Genomic DNA, 13,980 nt, shown 5'->3' on the forward strand with positions numbered 1-13,980 from the left:
CGGCTCTGCGCGCGGTTGGGGGAGTGAGGGAGGAGCGCAGCCGCTCATTGGCTGGCGCGAGTGTGGGAAAGAATGCGGAGCCCAGTTCACACACCCCGCGGCCGCTCTTCTTTAAATAGCCAGGAGGCTGGCTACCCGCGCGGGCCTGACGCCTGGGACCCGCTAGATAGGGACAGGGGACGCCGCGTGCTCTCCCTCGGCCCTTGGCGGCACGCTCCGCTGGGCACCGGGAGGCGCGGGGGCGCACCATGCCTGCAGACACCCCAGGGAAGCCGAGAGCTTCGCCGCTGGCAGGAGCGCCGGCCAGCGCCAGCCGAACCCCAAGCAAGCCCCGGAGCACGGCTGAGCACCGAAAGGTGAGACTTGGAGGGGCGTGGGTTGGGGGTGTGGGTTGAGGATGGACCCACGCGGGACTCAGCCACTGCCTGACCCTCAGTCCTCCAAGCCGGTCATGGAGAAGAGGCGCCGAGCGCGCATCAACGAGAGCCTTGCTCAGCTCAAGACCCTCATCCTGGACGCCCTCAGGAAAGATGTAAGTTGTGGGTGGGGGGTGAGATCGAGGCGCCGAGGCGGGAAGCCGGGAGTTTGGGGGCTCTACTGGACTGCAAGCCGCCCATACCGGCCCTGCCCCCAGAGCTCCCGCCACTCGAAGCTGGAGAAAGCCGACATCCTGGAGATGACCGTGAGGCACCTACAAAGTTTGCGGCGCGTGCAGGTGACAGGTGAGGCGCGGGCGGCAGCGGCGGGAGGGGGGGCGGGGAGGAGCGCCCGACCACTGCCGCGGGAACCGACCACCTGTCCTCTACTGCCCCCGCAGCCGCGCTCAGCGCGGACCCCGCTGTCTTGGGAAAGTACCGCGCCGGCTTCAACGAGTGTCTGGCCGAGGTGAATCGCTTCCTGGCCAGCTGCGAGGGCGTCCCGGCCGACGTGCGTTTTCGCCTGCTCAGCCACCTGGCGGCCTGTCTGGGCCATCTGGGGCCCTCGCGCTGCGCGGCCCCACCGCCCCCAGCTGTAGAGGTTCCGGCGCCCGAGGCCTACGTGGGCCGCCAGCCGCTGCAGGCATTCGATGGCCTCTTCCCCCTGCTGCGCCCCGGGGCCACCTTCGCGCTGCCGCTCCTGCCTGGCCTGACTCGGGCGCCCCTCGCAGCCCCCAGGGCGGGGCCGCAGAGCCCCGGCGTGCCCTGGAGGCCGTGGCTGCGATGAGACCGCGGCCCTCGGACTGTGGCGGAGGCTGCCCCGTTCTAGGGCCGCGGCCTTTACTGAGACTGTTCCAGGGAATATTTATTTCCAGAGGCCGCATCTAGAGTTTTGTTTGTTTTTGTCTTTTCTGTGAAGTGTAGTCCTGTAGCGCCTGCGGCTATGGTCCCTAGCAGTGGGAGGTGGGGGGTGGAGTGTCTGCTGGTCCTGGTGCCTGGTCCCGCCCCTTCCCAGGCCCCGCCCCCGCGCCCCGCCCAGCAGGTGCGCCGCCGCTTAGGTCAGTCCGCCGGTGGCGTTTGCCAGCACCTGCGCAGGAGCCAGCGACCCCCCTTGAGGTGGGGGTGTGAGGTTCCTCAGGAGGTTCAGGCTGGAAGGTGACAGTAGCCATTTTTCAGAATTCATCCGTGTTGGGATGCTCTCGTGCAGCCTCACTGGGCAAGTTCTTTTCAAAGCGTCTTTCCCCACTCCCACTCCTGGGGACCCTAGACGGTGGAGACGTGTCTTTTCACATTGTTGGTCCCGGGCCGCTGAGCTGTGCTGAGGGGTGAACATACCCTGAAGCTTCAGTTTTGGTCTGGTCCACCTCCTGCTTTGTTCTCACGGTTCAGCACCAAGCCGCCTGTGTTCCCACCCACCCACCCCAGGCCAGCGTCTGCCCCGGATGGAGGTGCCAGCAGGAGAGGGCATCAGAGTCTCCAAGGCAGGGGACTGGGGCGAGGCTGGCACAGGGCGCTTTTTGCTGGGTCTCAGGGGTTGCTCTCCCACCAGGGTCCAGTCCTGTGTGGCAGGCCCTGCCCTGGGAGGGGAGAGCCTCCTAGCGGCAAGGGACTGAGATTTCATCTGTCCGTGCTTGTCCTGAGTACCTGCTATGGCTCAGCGCTACCATACCAGGAAGCAAAACTAGGCGGCATTGGACATTGGTCCTGGAGTCACTGTCCTGCAGTCCCAGGTGTCCCCCAGTTGCTGCTGGGGGCTGGACTCCAGGTGCAATGAGGGGGGATGGGAGTTACACAAGCCGAGACTGGAGTGTGTCATGCTGAGCCTGCCTGAGATTGAGCCAACATCCGTTTCCCAGCCACCAGACAGGACCCATCAAGGAGGAGGAGAGTGAGTCACTGCCAGAGGCTGCTCTGCTGTCCTCCAACTGCTTCCGCATCTGTGCCATGAGCAGGGTTCACCTGGGCCCTCCTGGAGGAGGCCATGCTCACCTGGCAGGGACCTCCAAGTCCCCACCAACAGCCACACCCTGCTCTCTGGCTGCCTTGCCTCTCTATTTCCCGGAGCGTCCAGGGCCTGGGTCAGTGGTCCTGGATGGTGGCAGCAATGTGGGCCAGGTGTGCACCCTTGGACATATACACTCAGTGGCCCTGTCCCTGGGAGGCCCTCCTAAGCAGGAGCCTTGTAGATGGTCCGTACTGGGGAGCTGGCAGCTCAGTGTGGCTGGGGGAGGGGAGCTGCTCAGGGCGGGCTTCAGTGCAGAAGGGGATAGGGGGCCTGGGGCTTTGTGAAGCCGTTGGGGATAGTCAGGGCCTGCTCAGAGCTGAGCCCCACATGTCCTGCAGGAAAAAGAGGGACCTCCCCACCTGTGTAGTCAAAGGGAGAAGGGCCCCTGGGAAATCTCTTGGAACTTGGGTCATCATGCTGTCCCTCCTCCCACAAGAGTGCAGCACCAGCTCTAGACCAGACCCCTGGCCTCCAGTCCCCTCCCTGCCCCCCAACCCTAAAACCCCCCTCCTGTCTGCCCCCACCCCATCTTACTCCCTGTTCTCCGTAATCTCATCATCGTTCACACAGTTGCCAAAACGATCTTCGCAGCCAGGACACCCTCAGTCCTCAGGGACCCCTCAGGCTCTGGGGACCACACAATTCCTCACACAGGCAAGCTCCTTCCTGGCTCTGTCCCTTGGTACTCAACCTTCCCCTGGAATTCTCTCCCCACTTTCCCACCTGAGGCAGCCACCTCTGTGGCTCCAGAGGCCAGGGCCATGTCTGTTACTCACCTCTGTCCCTAGCACCCTCGTGGAACAAATGAGCTGTTCCATACTGATCTAATTCATTAATTTGAGTGAAAGATGGAGCTGGGAGATTTGGTTAGATCAGAGAAGTTTGAGGAAGCACAGCCCTGCCTGATGTTGGGTCCCCATGGTGAGGGGCTGTCTCAGCCCCCTCCCCAGGCTGCCCCTTCCACTCTCCTCCCCACACCCAGCATGGATATCTGCTCAGGCCAGTGGAGAGCTTGAGTGGACCCCCTCAAGGGCTTTTCTACAGGCCCAGTGGTGGGAGCTGTGGCCCAAAACATGGGGTACTCCCCTTACACTGGGGTCTCTTTCTCCTCCCCACTCTTCCACCCATTCCTGCCTGTTCCCTGCTTCCCATGGGCTCTGGGTCATACCCCTGACCCCTTACCCCCACTCCTATTTTTATCTTGGCTTTTGTCTTGCAGACACTTCCTTTTGAGTCATGGATGAAGCACCTTCTCCTGGCCTGGCCCTGTGTGTGGGGGGCGGGGGGGAGGGGGGAAATCAGGACTTTCTCCTCCTGGGGGGAGGCCTGCTGGTCACTTCCCCTCTATGGCAGGTGGAGTCCCGTTCATCTTTGGCCTCCTTCCAGCCCATTCTGCAAAGACCAAGGGTCAACAAATGTTTGCGGAATGCAAGTGCACAGTCAGCTGACCTACCAGCCTCTGTGGGTGTGACAGCCCTGCCATCTGGGTCCGTCTGTCTGCCTGTGGGGCCAGGGCTTGGAGACCGGACAATGACAGCAAATCATAGGTTTAAAATCTGGAGAAAGAATTGGTCTCCATGGTGATAGAAGTCAGCCTGGCCAAGCCCTTGAAACTCAGAAACTCGGGGTGGGGAGGGGTTGGGCCTGCTTAGAGCCCTGGCTTGTGAGACCTGAGGCCTTGGGTCCCCACCAAAGCTCCTTGGTCGCCAGCAACCTCCTGCCCTCCCCGACACCCTGGCTCCCTGCTGCTGTACCCACTGCTCTGTCTCTGCTTCTTGAAAGAGGGGCTCTCCCTGTCATGGGATGCACCCTCAGGCAAGCAACAGGCCCTGGGCTCCTCCCAGGAGGCCCCCAACGACGCCTGTCCTGGGATGCAGCCTTGTGAATGTACCCAAGTTGCCAGTGTGACCCATGGGGTTCTGCAGAATTGATGCAATGTGTCATTGAGATGAGGTTGCTAGGGCTGCCTGTCTCTGTCTGTCCGTCTGTTTCTCTCACATTCACTCGGGGGGAGACCAGCTGTGCTTTGCTATGGAGAGGCCAACATGTGGCCCTGGGGCCTCTTGCCAACAGCAGTGAGAGTGAGCCTCACGAGAGGTCCTCTGGCCCTGTGGAGCCCTCAGATTAGGCCCCGGCCCCCGCCGCTGTCCCGAGCACGGCGTTCTGAGAGCCCCTGAGCCAGGCCCACCCAGCAGAGCCTCCTCCCTTCTCCTGGTGGTCAGAAACTGAGATAGTAAATGTTTGTTGTTTTAAGCTGCTAAATTTTAGGTTAATTTGTTATGCAGCAATAAATTACAATAAATCTTATGTAAGATTCAAGATAAATATAAATAACAATAGCAATAAAGAAACAACTAACGAACTAACATGCCCATGGTCACCTAGGGCTCACCACCACTTGCCCTCATGATGATGGTTAGGGAAAAGGTGGGGTGAGGACTGGAATGGGGTGGGAGTAAATTCAGAAACAGTCCTGTAGCTGTGGTTTGTAGACTGATTTGGCAGTGGTTTCCCAGTGAGCCCGACATGGGTGGGGCCCCTGCCATGCTGCTGCTCACCAGCCACAGCCCATAGCCACAGGTGCGGGAGACACTCCATGCTGAGACCCCAGTGCCCACCGCCCTGGGTGGGCCTGGCCTCAGCTGGCCCAGCCACCCTCAGCACAGACACTGACATGCCCCGGCCACGCTGACCCTTTCTGCAGCCTGGTATCCATGGTTACCAAAAAGCACCTGGCTGCTGTTGCCCCGAAGGTGTCACTTTCTGGTGCCCACCTGGCCCTGATACCCACCTGGTTACCTGGTGGTGTTGGGCTCACGTCTTGGGCCCCCACTGCGAGTGAGGGCTCCTTCCTGATGTTTGTGGGGGGGTGCTGACTCAGCGAAATGTAGAAGGTCAGTGTTGGAAGCTGAAGCCCTGTGTTCAGCCCTTACCAAACCAAGCTTACACAGTGAGGGAGGTGCACACACCTGAGCCAGCAGTAGCTTTCCACTTCCACAGTCTAATACTTACCCACGTATTGGGCCCAGAGCAGGGCCCTCCCTAAGACATGGCTGTCCAAGCCAGAGTCTGGTGGGGGAAGGGCTTCCCCATGGCTCCTTCCAGCACCCCTTGCTCTGCCTAGCACAGTGAGGGGAAGGGCCCAGCAGCCCCAGATGTGGGGGGTGCCATTGTCCTCTCTTGGCCCCCTCCCCCACCCCCACTCCCCAACCTCTGAGCTGACCACAGCCTGGGCCAAACACCCACACCCAGATGGCCTGAGCACCCCCAACTCCTGACCCTGCCTTCCCACTGTCTCCCAGGGCCCCAGGCCCTGGACGTCAGCTCTCCCTGCCAAGCCAGGATCAGGAAAGTGTTATGAAGGCCCTGGCCGAGATCGTTCCTCTGTACGGACCCAGAGGAGACCGGCCCCAAATGAAATGCCAGGGGGGATGGTGGTGCTGTCGTTTCCTCCAGGAATATGTCCCGAGGAACTTGGTCTGCTAACCTACGAGTTGAGGGTAACCCCTATTGAAGCTGAGCTCACTGATCTGCCACTCGGACTTGGAAATCTTTGGCCAGACTTTTCCTGATCAGAGACCAGGTGCACTGGACGGAATGAGTCCCCCGACAAATGCATCACCCTCAAGTGAAGGTGTGAGGAGGTGGGGCCTTTGTGAGGTCATGAGGTCATGAAGTTGGGGCTCGGGACACAGGTCAGACTTGCTGGCTCTCTGCCACGTGAAGACACACAAGGAGGGGGCCCTCACCGAAACCAGACAGTACAGGCACCAGATTTTGGACTTGCAGCCTCCAGGACTGTGAGAAATCCTTCTCTGTGGTTGAGACTGAGATACAGGGCTTTGTGCTACCATCCAACTGCAGGCTAAAGCTTCGGGTGGCTGGGCTGAATCTCCATTGTGCATGTGGCCCCTCTCTGGCACTAGGCCACTTGGGGGGACTGTCCTCAAGGCACAGGCACACACAGCCAGGGGGCGGGGCCTGAGGACCTGCAGGAGCCTGGATAACACCCCCCCACCCCACCCCCCCACCCCGTGAGCCTTACCCTCAGACTCCAATTTGACTTCCTGCCCAAGTCCAGCAGGGTGGGGAGACGGGCTGCACCCAGCACGCAGCCTGGAACCCTGGGGAAAGCCTGGGCCAGGCTGCCTGGAGCTTGGGAGCACGTGGGGTAAATTAAAACGCCTCTGACGTTCCAGTCCCCCACGGCGTGTGGTGCTCAGGGCCCGTGCTGTGACTATATCTGTGTGTGTGACCAGGCCGTGGGTTTCTTGGTTGCTACCCACTGGAGTCACAGGTACACAGCCCCCTCAGGTCCATGATGTGGTGTTGGGGGAAGTTTGGAGGGGTGGGGGAAGGGGAGCAATTACCACCCATTCCTGGAGCTCCAACTGCCTCTGGGCGCCCAGGAATCAACCCACTCAGAACTAGGCTCACCTGGGCAGGTAAGTGAGGCCAACAAAAATACAGATCCAGAGGCACAGTCATGGAAGGGTGAGATGCAGAGTCGGACACAGAGACCCCTGCAGAGACACAGACTCAGACCCCTTCAGTCTGCCCTGTGTCTGGGAAGCCCACAGACACATCTCTTGCACCCACCGCCGCAGCCTCATGCTCAGGTTAGCACACGAGTGGTTCAGGGAAGGCTTCCAGCACTGCCTGGGGATGACCCTACTTCTGCTGTCACTTAGTTGTGTGACCTTGGGCAAGTCACAGAATCTAAAATGTAACATTGGATTCGTAATACATCTGCCTTAGTGCTGCGTGGGTGAGACAATCAAATAAGATAAATTATCTGTGTGATTTACAATTGCTTTCAGCCAAGATTGAGTAGCTGGGACCGGATTTACCTCCTGCCTTAATCAACTAAAAACACTAGCAAAAACATACGCAATAGCATGCAGTGAAAGACAGAGGTCCCTGAGAAGTGGAAAGCAGATGAAGGGAGCCATGTATCGCCCCAGCTGAGTCCTTAGAGAGGGCTTCCAGGCCATGGTGCAGACACAGGGGAGCCAGGGAGAGCAGGCAGACTCCCTGAGCTGCTTGTGAGGGAACTCCTGGGAGCCCAGGAAGGAACCACCTAAAAGGACTAGAGGGAAATGTCCTCTGAGTTCACACAGGGTCAGACCTAGTCTCAGGTCTCCACCAGTCAGGATGGAAAACCTCATAATTCACAGGGCTCAGAAGGGCCTTGGCCCAGTAGTGAGGAACAAGTAGCTGCAGACTAAGTGCCATTCCAGTCTTGCCTAACAAAGTTTATAAACAAGCCCTGAAAGCATCAAACTGCTTCTATGTAATTCAACCACACCCAAAACAAAGCTCAAGAATATTTACAGGAGTACAAAAATATCCAGCACCCAACACATTAAATTCACAATGTCTAACATCCAGTAAAAAATTACCAGGCATACAAAGAGGCAGAAAAATATGACCCAGAAGGAGGAGAAAAATAAATCAACTGGAAACAACCCAGAAATATCACAGAAGATAGAATTAGCAGACAAGGATGTTGAAACAGTCACTACAGCCTCACTTCATGTGTTCCATTCACAGGGAAGACTGAATATGTTAGAGACATTGAAGATACAAAAACCCAACTGAACTTCTAGAGGCGAAAATTACAATGTCTGATATGAAAACTATATGGGAAGGATGGGAAGAAATAACAACATTTGAAGAAATAATAATTGACTGGAATTTTCCGATCTTGATGTAAACTATACACCGACAGATCCAAGAAGCTCAATGAAACTCAAGCACAAGAAGTTTCTAGAAAACTACATCAAGGAGTATTATAATCAAACTGCTAGAAAACAATGATAAGACAATAAAATCTGCTCTCACTACTTCTATTCAACAGCATAGGAAGTTCTAGCCAGGTCAATTAGGCAAGAAAATGAAACAAAAGACAAGATCAATATTTTAAAAATCAATTGTATTTCTATATACTGGCAACAATCTGAAAATGAAATTAAGAAACCTGTTCCATTTATAATAACATCATAAAGAATAAAATCCTGGGCTGGACCGGTGGCTCCGGCGGTTAGAACTCCATGCTCCTAACTCCGAAGGCTGCAGTTTTCGATTCCCACATGGGCCAGTGGGCTCTCAACCACAAGGTTGCCGGTTCAACTCCTCGAGTCTCGCAAGGGATGGTGGGCTTCGCCCCCTGCAACTAAGATTGAACACGGCACCTTGAGTTGAGCTGCCTCCCGGATGGCTCAGTTGGTTGGAGTGCATTCTCTCAACCACAAGGTTGCTGGTTTCGACTCCTGCAAGGGATGGTGGGCTGTGCCCCCTGCAACTAGCAACGGCAACTGGACCTGGAGCTGAGTTGTGCCCTCCACAACTAAGACTGAAAGGACAACAACTTGAAGCTGAATGGCACCCTCCACAGCTAAGATTGAAAGGACAACAACTTGACTTGGAAAAAAGTTCTGGAAGTACACACTGTTCCTCAATAAAGTCCTGTTCCCCTCCCCCAATAAAAAATTGTAAAAAAAAAAAAAAAGAAAAGAATAAAATCCTTAGGAATAAATTGAACAAAAGAAGTGTAAAACATACTTTGAAAACAACAGAACAGTGTTGAAGGGAATTAAAGAAGACACAAATAAATGGAAAAACATTCCATGTTTATGGATCAGAAGGTCTAACATTGTTGAGATGACAATACTTCCCAAATTGATCTCTAAGTTCAACTCAATGGCAACCAAATTTCCAGCTAACATTTTTACAGAAATTGACAAGCTCCTCCTGAAACTCATGGAAATTCAAGGGACGCAGAATATCCAAAACAATCTTGAAAAAGAACAAAGTTGGAGGACTCAAGCTTCCTGATTTCAAAACTTACTGCAAAGCTACAGTCATCAATACAGTGTGATACTAGCATGAGGTTAGACATATTGATTGATGGAATAGAACTGAGTGATCAGAAATTAGCTTTCATGTTTATAGTCAATTGATTTTCAACAGTAGCCAAGACAATCCAATGGCAGGAATGATGGTCTTTTCAACAAATAGTGCTGGGACTCCTGTGTATGCACGTGCAAACAGTGAAGTTGGACCCCTTCCTCACACTATGCATGAAAATCAACTCACAGTGGATGATACACATAAGTGTAAGAGCTAAAACCACCAAATGATTGGAAGAAAATACAGGAGTCTATCTTCATGATCTTGGGTGGCGAAGCATCTTAGGCAAAGACTTCACAGATATGACATCAAAAGCATAAGTGACAAAAAGTATGTATGTATATAACTGGACTTCATAAAAATTAAAATGTTTTGTGCTTCAAAGGACATTATCAAAAAAGTGAAAAGACACTTTTTGCAAAACATTTTGACAAGGGACTTGTATTTAGAATATATTAATAACTCTCTCAATTCAATAATAAAGAGACAAATAACCCAACTGAAAAATAGGTAAAAAATCTGAATTAACATTTCTCCAAAGATATACAAATGGCCAATAAGCACATGAAAAGATGCTCACCATCATTAGCCATCAGGGAAATTTAAACCGAAACCACAATGAGATACCATCTCACACCCAGGAGGTTGGCTATTATTTTTAAAACACAGAGAATAACAAGTGTTGGCAAGTATGTAAAGAAAATAGAACCCTTATGCATTGTTGGAAAGGATGTAAAATGGGGCAGCCACTTTAGAAAAGTCTGGAAGTTCCTCAAAAGATTAACTGTAGAGTTACCATATGACCCAGCCATTCCACTCCTAGGCCTGAACCCAAGAGAAATAAAAACACATGTCCACAGAAAAACCTGTGCACAAATGTTCATAGCAACATTATTCATAATAGCCAGGAACTAGAAATGACCTAAATGTCAACTGATGAATGGATAAATAAAATGTGCCATACCCCTACAATGGACTATTACTTGACAGTAAAAATGAGTGAAGCACTGACACCGGCTATAACACGTATGAACCCTGAAAACATTATGCTGTGAGAAGCCAGACACAAAAGGACACATATTGTGTGCTCCCATTTACATGAAATGTTCACATTAAGCAAATCGATAGAAAGTAGGTTAGTGGTTGCCTGGAGCTGGATGGAGGTTGAGGGAAATGGGGAGGGGGTGCCCTGGGAGGGTGATGAAAATGTTCTAAACTTAATTATGATAATGGTTGCACAACTCAGACTATGCTAAATACTATCTAATTTAAATGGATGAATTGGATGATGTGTGAATTATATATCAATAAAGTTGTTAAAAATGTTACATACAGAGGAACAAAGAGAAAGCGATGGCAAGTTTCTTGTTGGAAAAATGTATGAGGACACAGTGGACAACACTTTAAAGAACTAAACGTAAAAACTATCCACCTAGGACTCTATGAATAGACCCGCCCATACCTATACGGTCAGTTGATTTTCAACAAAGGCTGCAAAGGCAGTTCAGTAGAGAAAGGAGAGTCTCTTCAGCAAGTGGTACCGGAACAACTGGACATCCATATGCAAATAAATAACCTGAGACCATACGTCACACCACATACACAACTCAAAATAGATCATACACCTAAATGCAAAGTCTGAAACTGTGAAACTTTTTGGAAAAAACCTAGAACATTTTTGTGACCTTTGGTTAGTTAGGCAAAGATTTCTGACATGCAATACCCAAAGAATGGTTGGTGAAAGAAAACAAGAAAAATGGATAGATTGTTAACTTTTGCTCTTCAAGAAAATGAAATGTTAAGAAAATAAAAAGATGAGCCACAGACAAGGAGAAAATATTTGCAAATCACATATTTGATACAGGACCTATATGCATAATATGTAACGAACTCTCAAGACTCAACAATTAAGAAAACAGCTAACCCAATTAAGAAAATGGGAAAAGATTTGCTCCATCAGTTCACAGAAGAAGATACATGGATGGCAAAAAAGCACATGAAAAGATGCTCAAGGTCATGAAGCATGAAAGAAAGTCAAGTTAAAGCCACAATGTGGTGCCACTATACACCCGGGGTGCCAAAAAAATGTATAAAAGTGGACACTTTGGTCAACGTTGCTCAAGCAGTCATTTGCCATAATCAGAAGTGTCTGGATGCTGATGGCAACCACTTTGCGCACCTCTTGTAATTGCAGAAGTCACACGTGACTTGTATTCATCTCTTGTACTGCCCAAACAGGTACATACTGCGTGATCCCATTTATATAACGTTCTAAACAATGCCACCTGACTATAGTGACAGAAAGCAGATTAATGGTTACCTTGTGTGTGGGGGGGAAGGTATTTCCAAGGGCACAGGAACCTTTAGGGGTGATGGTTTCCTGGTGTTACACATGTCGAAACTTAGAAAATTTTGCACTTTAAATATGTGCAGTGTATTGTATGTACATTATACCTCATTGAAACTACTTAAAAAATTAGGTTGGTGCAAAAGTAATTGAGGTTTTTGCAGTTATTTTTAGCCTTTTAAACCGCAATTACTTTTGCACCAACCTAAAAATAAGCCCATAATCTGTGGAAAGCATTTAAGACTGTGTCATGCCTGGTGGCATGTGGGGTCTCAGTTCCCGTTCCCCACATAAGAACACAGGACATGGTGAGGCCAAAAAGGAACACCCATGGAGCCACAGATAAGGGAGTCATACCACTATATTCTCACTGGCGGCTGGGTTGGAGACACAGGAAGCAGGAGCCACACAATCTGCAACCTGCTGTCCACTTCTCTGTCAACCAACCCCACTTGCTAGCTGCAATCCGCTCTTGCTAGCTCAGCCACCACCTCCTTGCTAGCCCCCCTTTTTCTGCTAGCGTAGCCATGGCAGTTATATTAGTGGCCAATGGCTCACTGGTTACAGCTGATGGCCAACTAGCCACAGCTGATGGCCATCCAATCACAGTTGATGGCCATTTACTACCTGAGCCAGCACTTTTCCACATGAGGCCGAGAGCTTAGAAACTGCGCTCCTGGCTCTATCCCCACAGACGGCCTGGCATGTAATAGCTACTAGTTGAAAGTTGGCTCTTATGTTTGAGTGCTTACTGTCTCAAGGTCAAGGCTCAAAGGCAGCTACAAGGCTTCGGGAAGGGGCCCTGGCACTCAAGTAGCGTCCTTCCCCTAAACCCGGGCAGGAGCAACGGAGCTGGGCTTTGTTGGCTGCCGGTGGGGTCCTGGTGCCCTCTGGTGGCGATCAGTGGTACCGCAGGCTGCGTCCCCCTTTACCCCTCCCTTTGAGGTCTGGCTTCCGCTGCCCACTTCGCCCGTCGTGTGTCTCCCTGCCCATGCGAACCACCCACCCAATAGCTCTTTCTGGACCAGGTGCTGGTCTGTGCCGAGACTTAGCTACCCCCCACGCCGTGGAGCTGGGTTGTGTGCTGTAGGTCCTGTTTCCCCACCCTACAGCAGACATCCCCCCCACCCCCCGCAGCCTCCCCCGCCCAGGTCTGAGATTGGCTGGGGGTGTGGAGGAGGGAGGACAGGGAAGCCTCAGGTTAGATCTAGCCACAGCTGGTCCCCAAAAGGCCTTCTCAGTCACGTAGGTCTAGGTAAGACCCTTCTGTCCCCCACTCCCAGCAGCCTATGCCAGCCTCCCTGCCTCCCCTCTGACCGGGCTCTCATCTCCCAGGGCAGCTGGGGCCATTGCTGCAAGCCCTCCAAACCTCCCGGTCTGGTGGCAGTCCATGTCTGCAGACAGAGCCACAAGTGGGCGCCCCCTAGCCAGCTGTCCACATGGAAACAAAAATATGTGACACCCCCACCACCCACCACCCACGGAAATCAAGACCAGGTGTGTTGCAGGGCCAATGTGGGAGGTAAAACAATGGAGCTTTACACCACGAGCAAGTCCATCTTCCCGGACTCTCCGTGACTTTGGGCAGGCAAGTGCTTCAGGACAGAGAAAGTGACAACCATCCAGGAAATTGTTGATAACTTGGACTGTGTTAAAATGTAAAACTTCTGTTCATCCAAAGACAGAGAGAAAAGGTAAGATGGAGAAAGAACATAGTCAAAGCCCAACAATTCCATGAAGATTCCTACCCAGAGTGTGTGGCAGATGCCTGCAAAGCAACGAGTAAAGTGGCAGAGCACTGAGGAGACACACATCTTCCCAGAAGAAGCTGCACCCACGGCCAGGAACTCCACTCTTCCTAAGGAAATGTGATGTCGAGTTCGGGCGCTAGCCCCTGAACGCCAAGTGACAGAGAGGCCACCGTGGTGGCCAGGACCAGGAGCACAGACACATTCCGGGTGTCCTACCGCTGGAGTGAAGGCACAAGCATGGGGACCACAGTGGCTCAGGATCTTCTAGAGCTGACCGAGCACAGCCCGCGACCCAGCCATTCCCCACACTGCGTACATAAATCTATCCGAAGGAATGTTCCAGAATCACTGCTTATAACAGCTGCAAACTGAAAACGACCCAAATCCCCATCCACAAGAAAATGATGCCGCAGCCTCTGGGCCACCTGGATGAGGCTGCAGGAAGCAGATGGTGAGACAACAGGAGGTGGGTGTGGTCTCTGCCAGGGTCCTGGCCCAGGGCTCCCGAAACCCTTGTGGATTCCTAAGTGACGCAAGCACTGGGGGCAT

At 52.6% G+C, this 13,980-nt stretch overlaps 1 protein-coding gene across 1 annotated transcript; it reads left to right on the forward strand.

Annotated features, from left to right (window-relative positions):
- The first annotated feature begins 31 nt into the window (after positions 1 to 31).
- HES4 (hes family bHLH transcription factor 4) lies at positions 32 to 1,299 on the forward strand. The gene is made up of 4 exons (XM_019712168.2): positions 32 to 356; positions 437 to 532; positions 635 to 722; positions 818 to 1,299. Exons 1-4 carry the CDS (start codon positions 249 to 251, stop codon positions 1,201 to 1,203), a joined length of 678 nt encoding a protein of 225 aa, XP_019567727.1. The 5' UTR covers positions 32 to 248; the 3' UTR covers positions 1,204 to 1,299.
- Positions 1,300 to 13,980: the final 12,681 nt, after the last annotated feature.

This window comes from Rhinolophus sinicus, linkage group LG06, assembly GCF_036562045.2.
Source record: "Rhinolophus sinicus isolate RSC01 linkage group LG06, ASM3656204v1, whole genome shotgun sequence".
Lineage (NCBI taxonomy): Eukaryota > Metazoa > Chordata > Mammalia > Chiroptera > Rhinolophidae > Rhinolophus > Rhinolophus sinicus.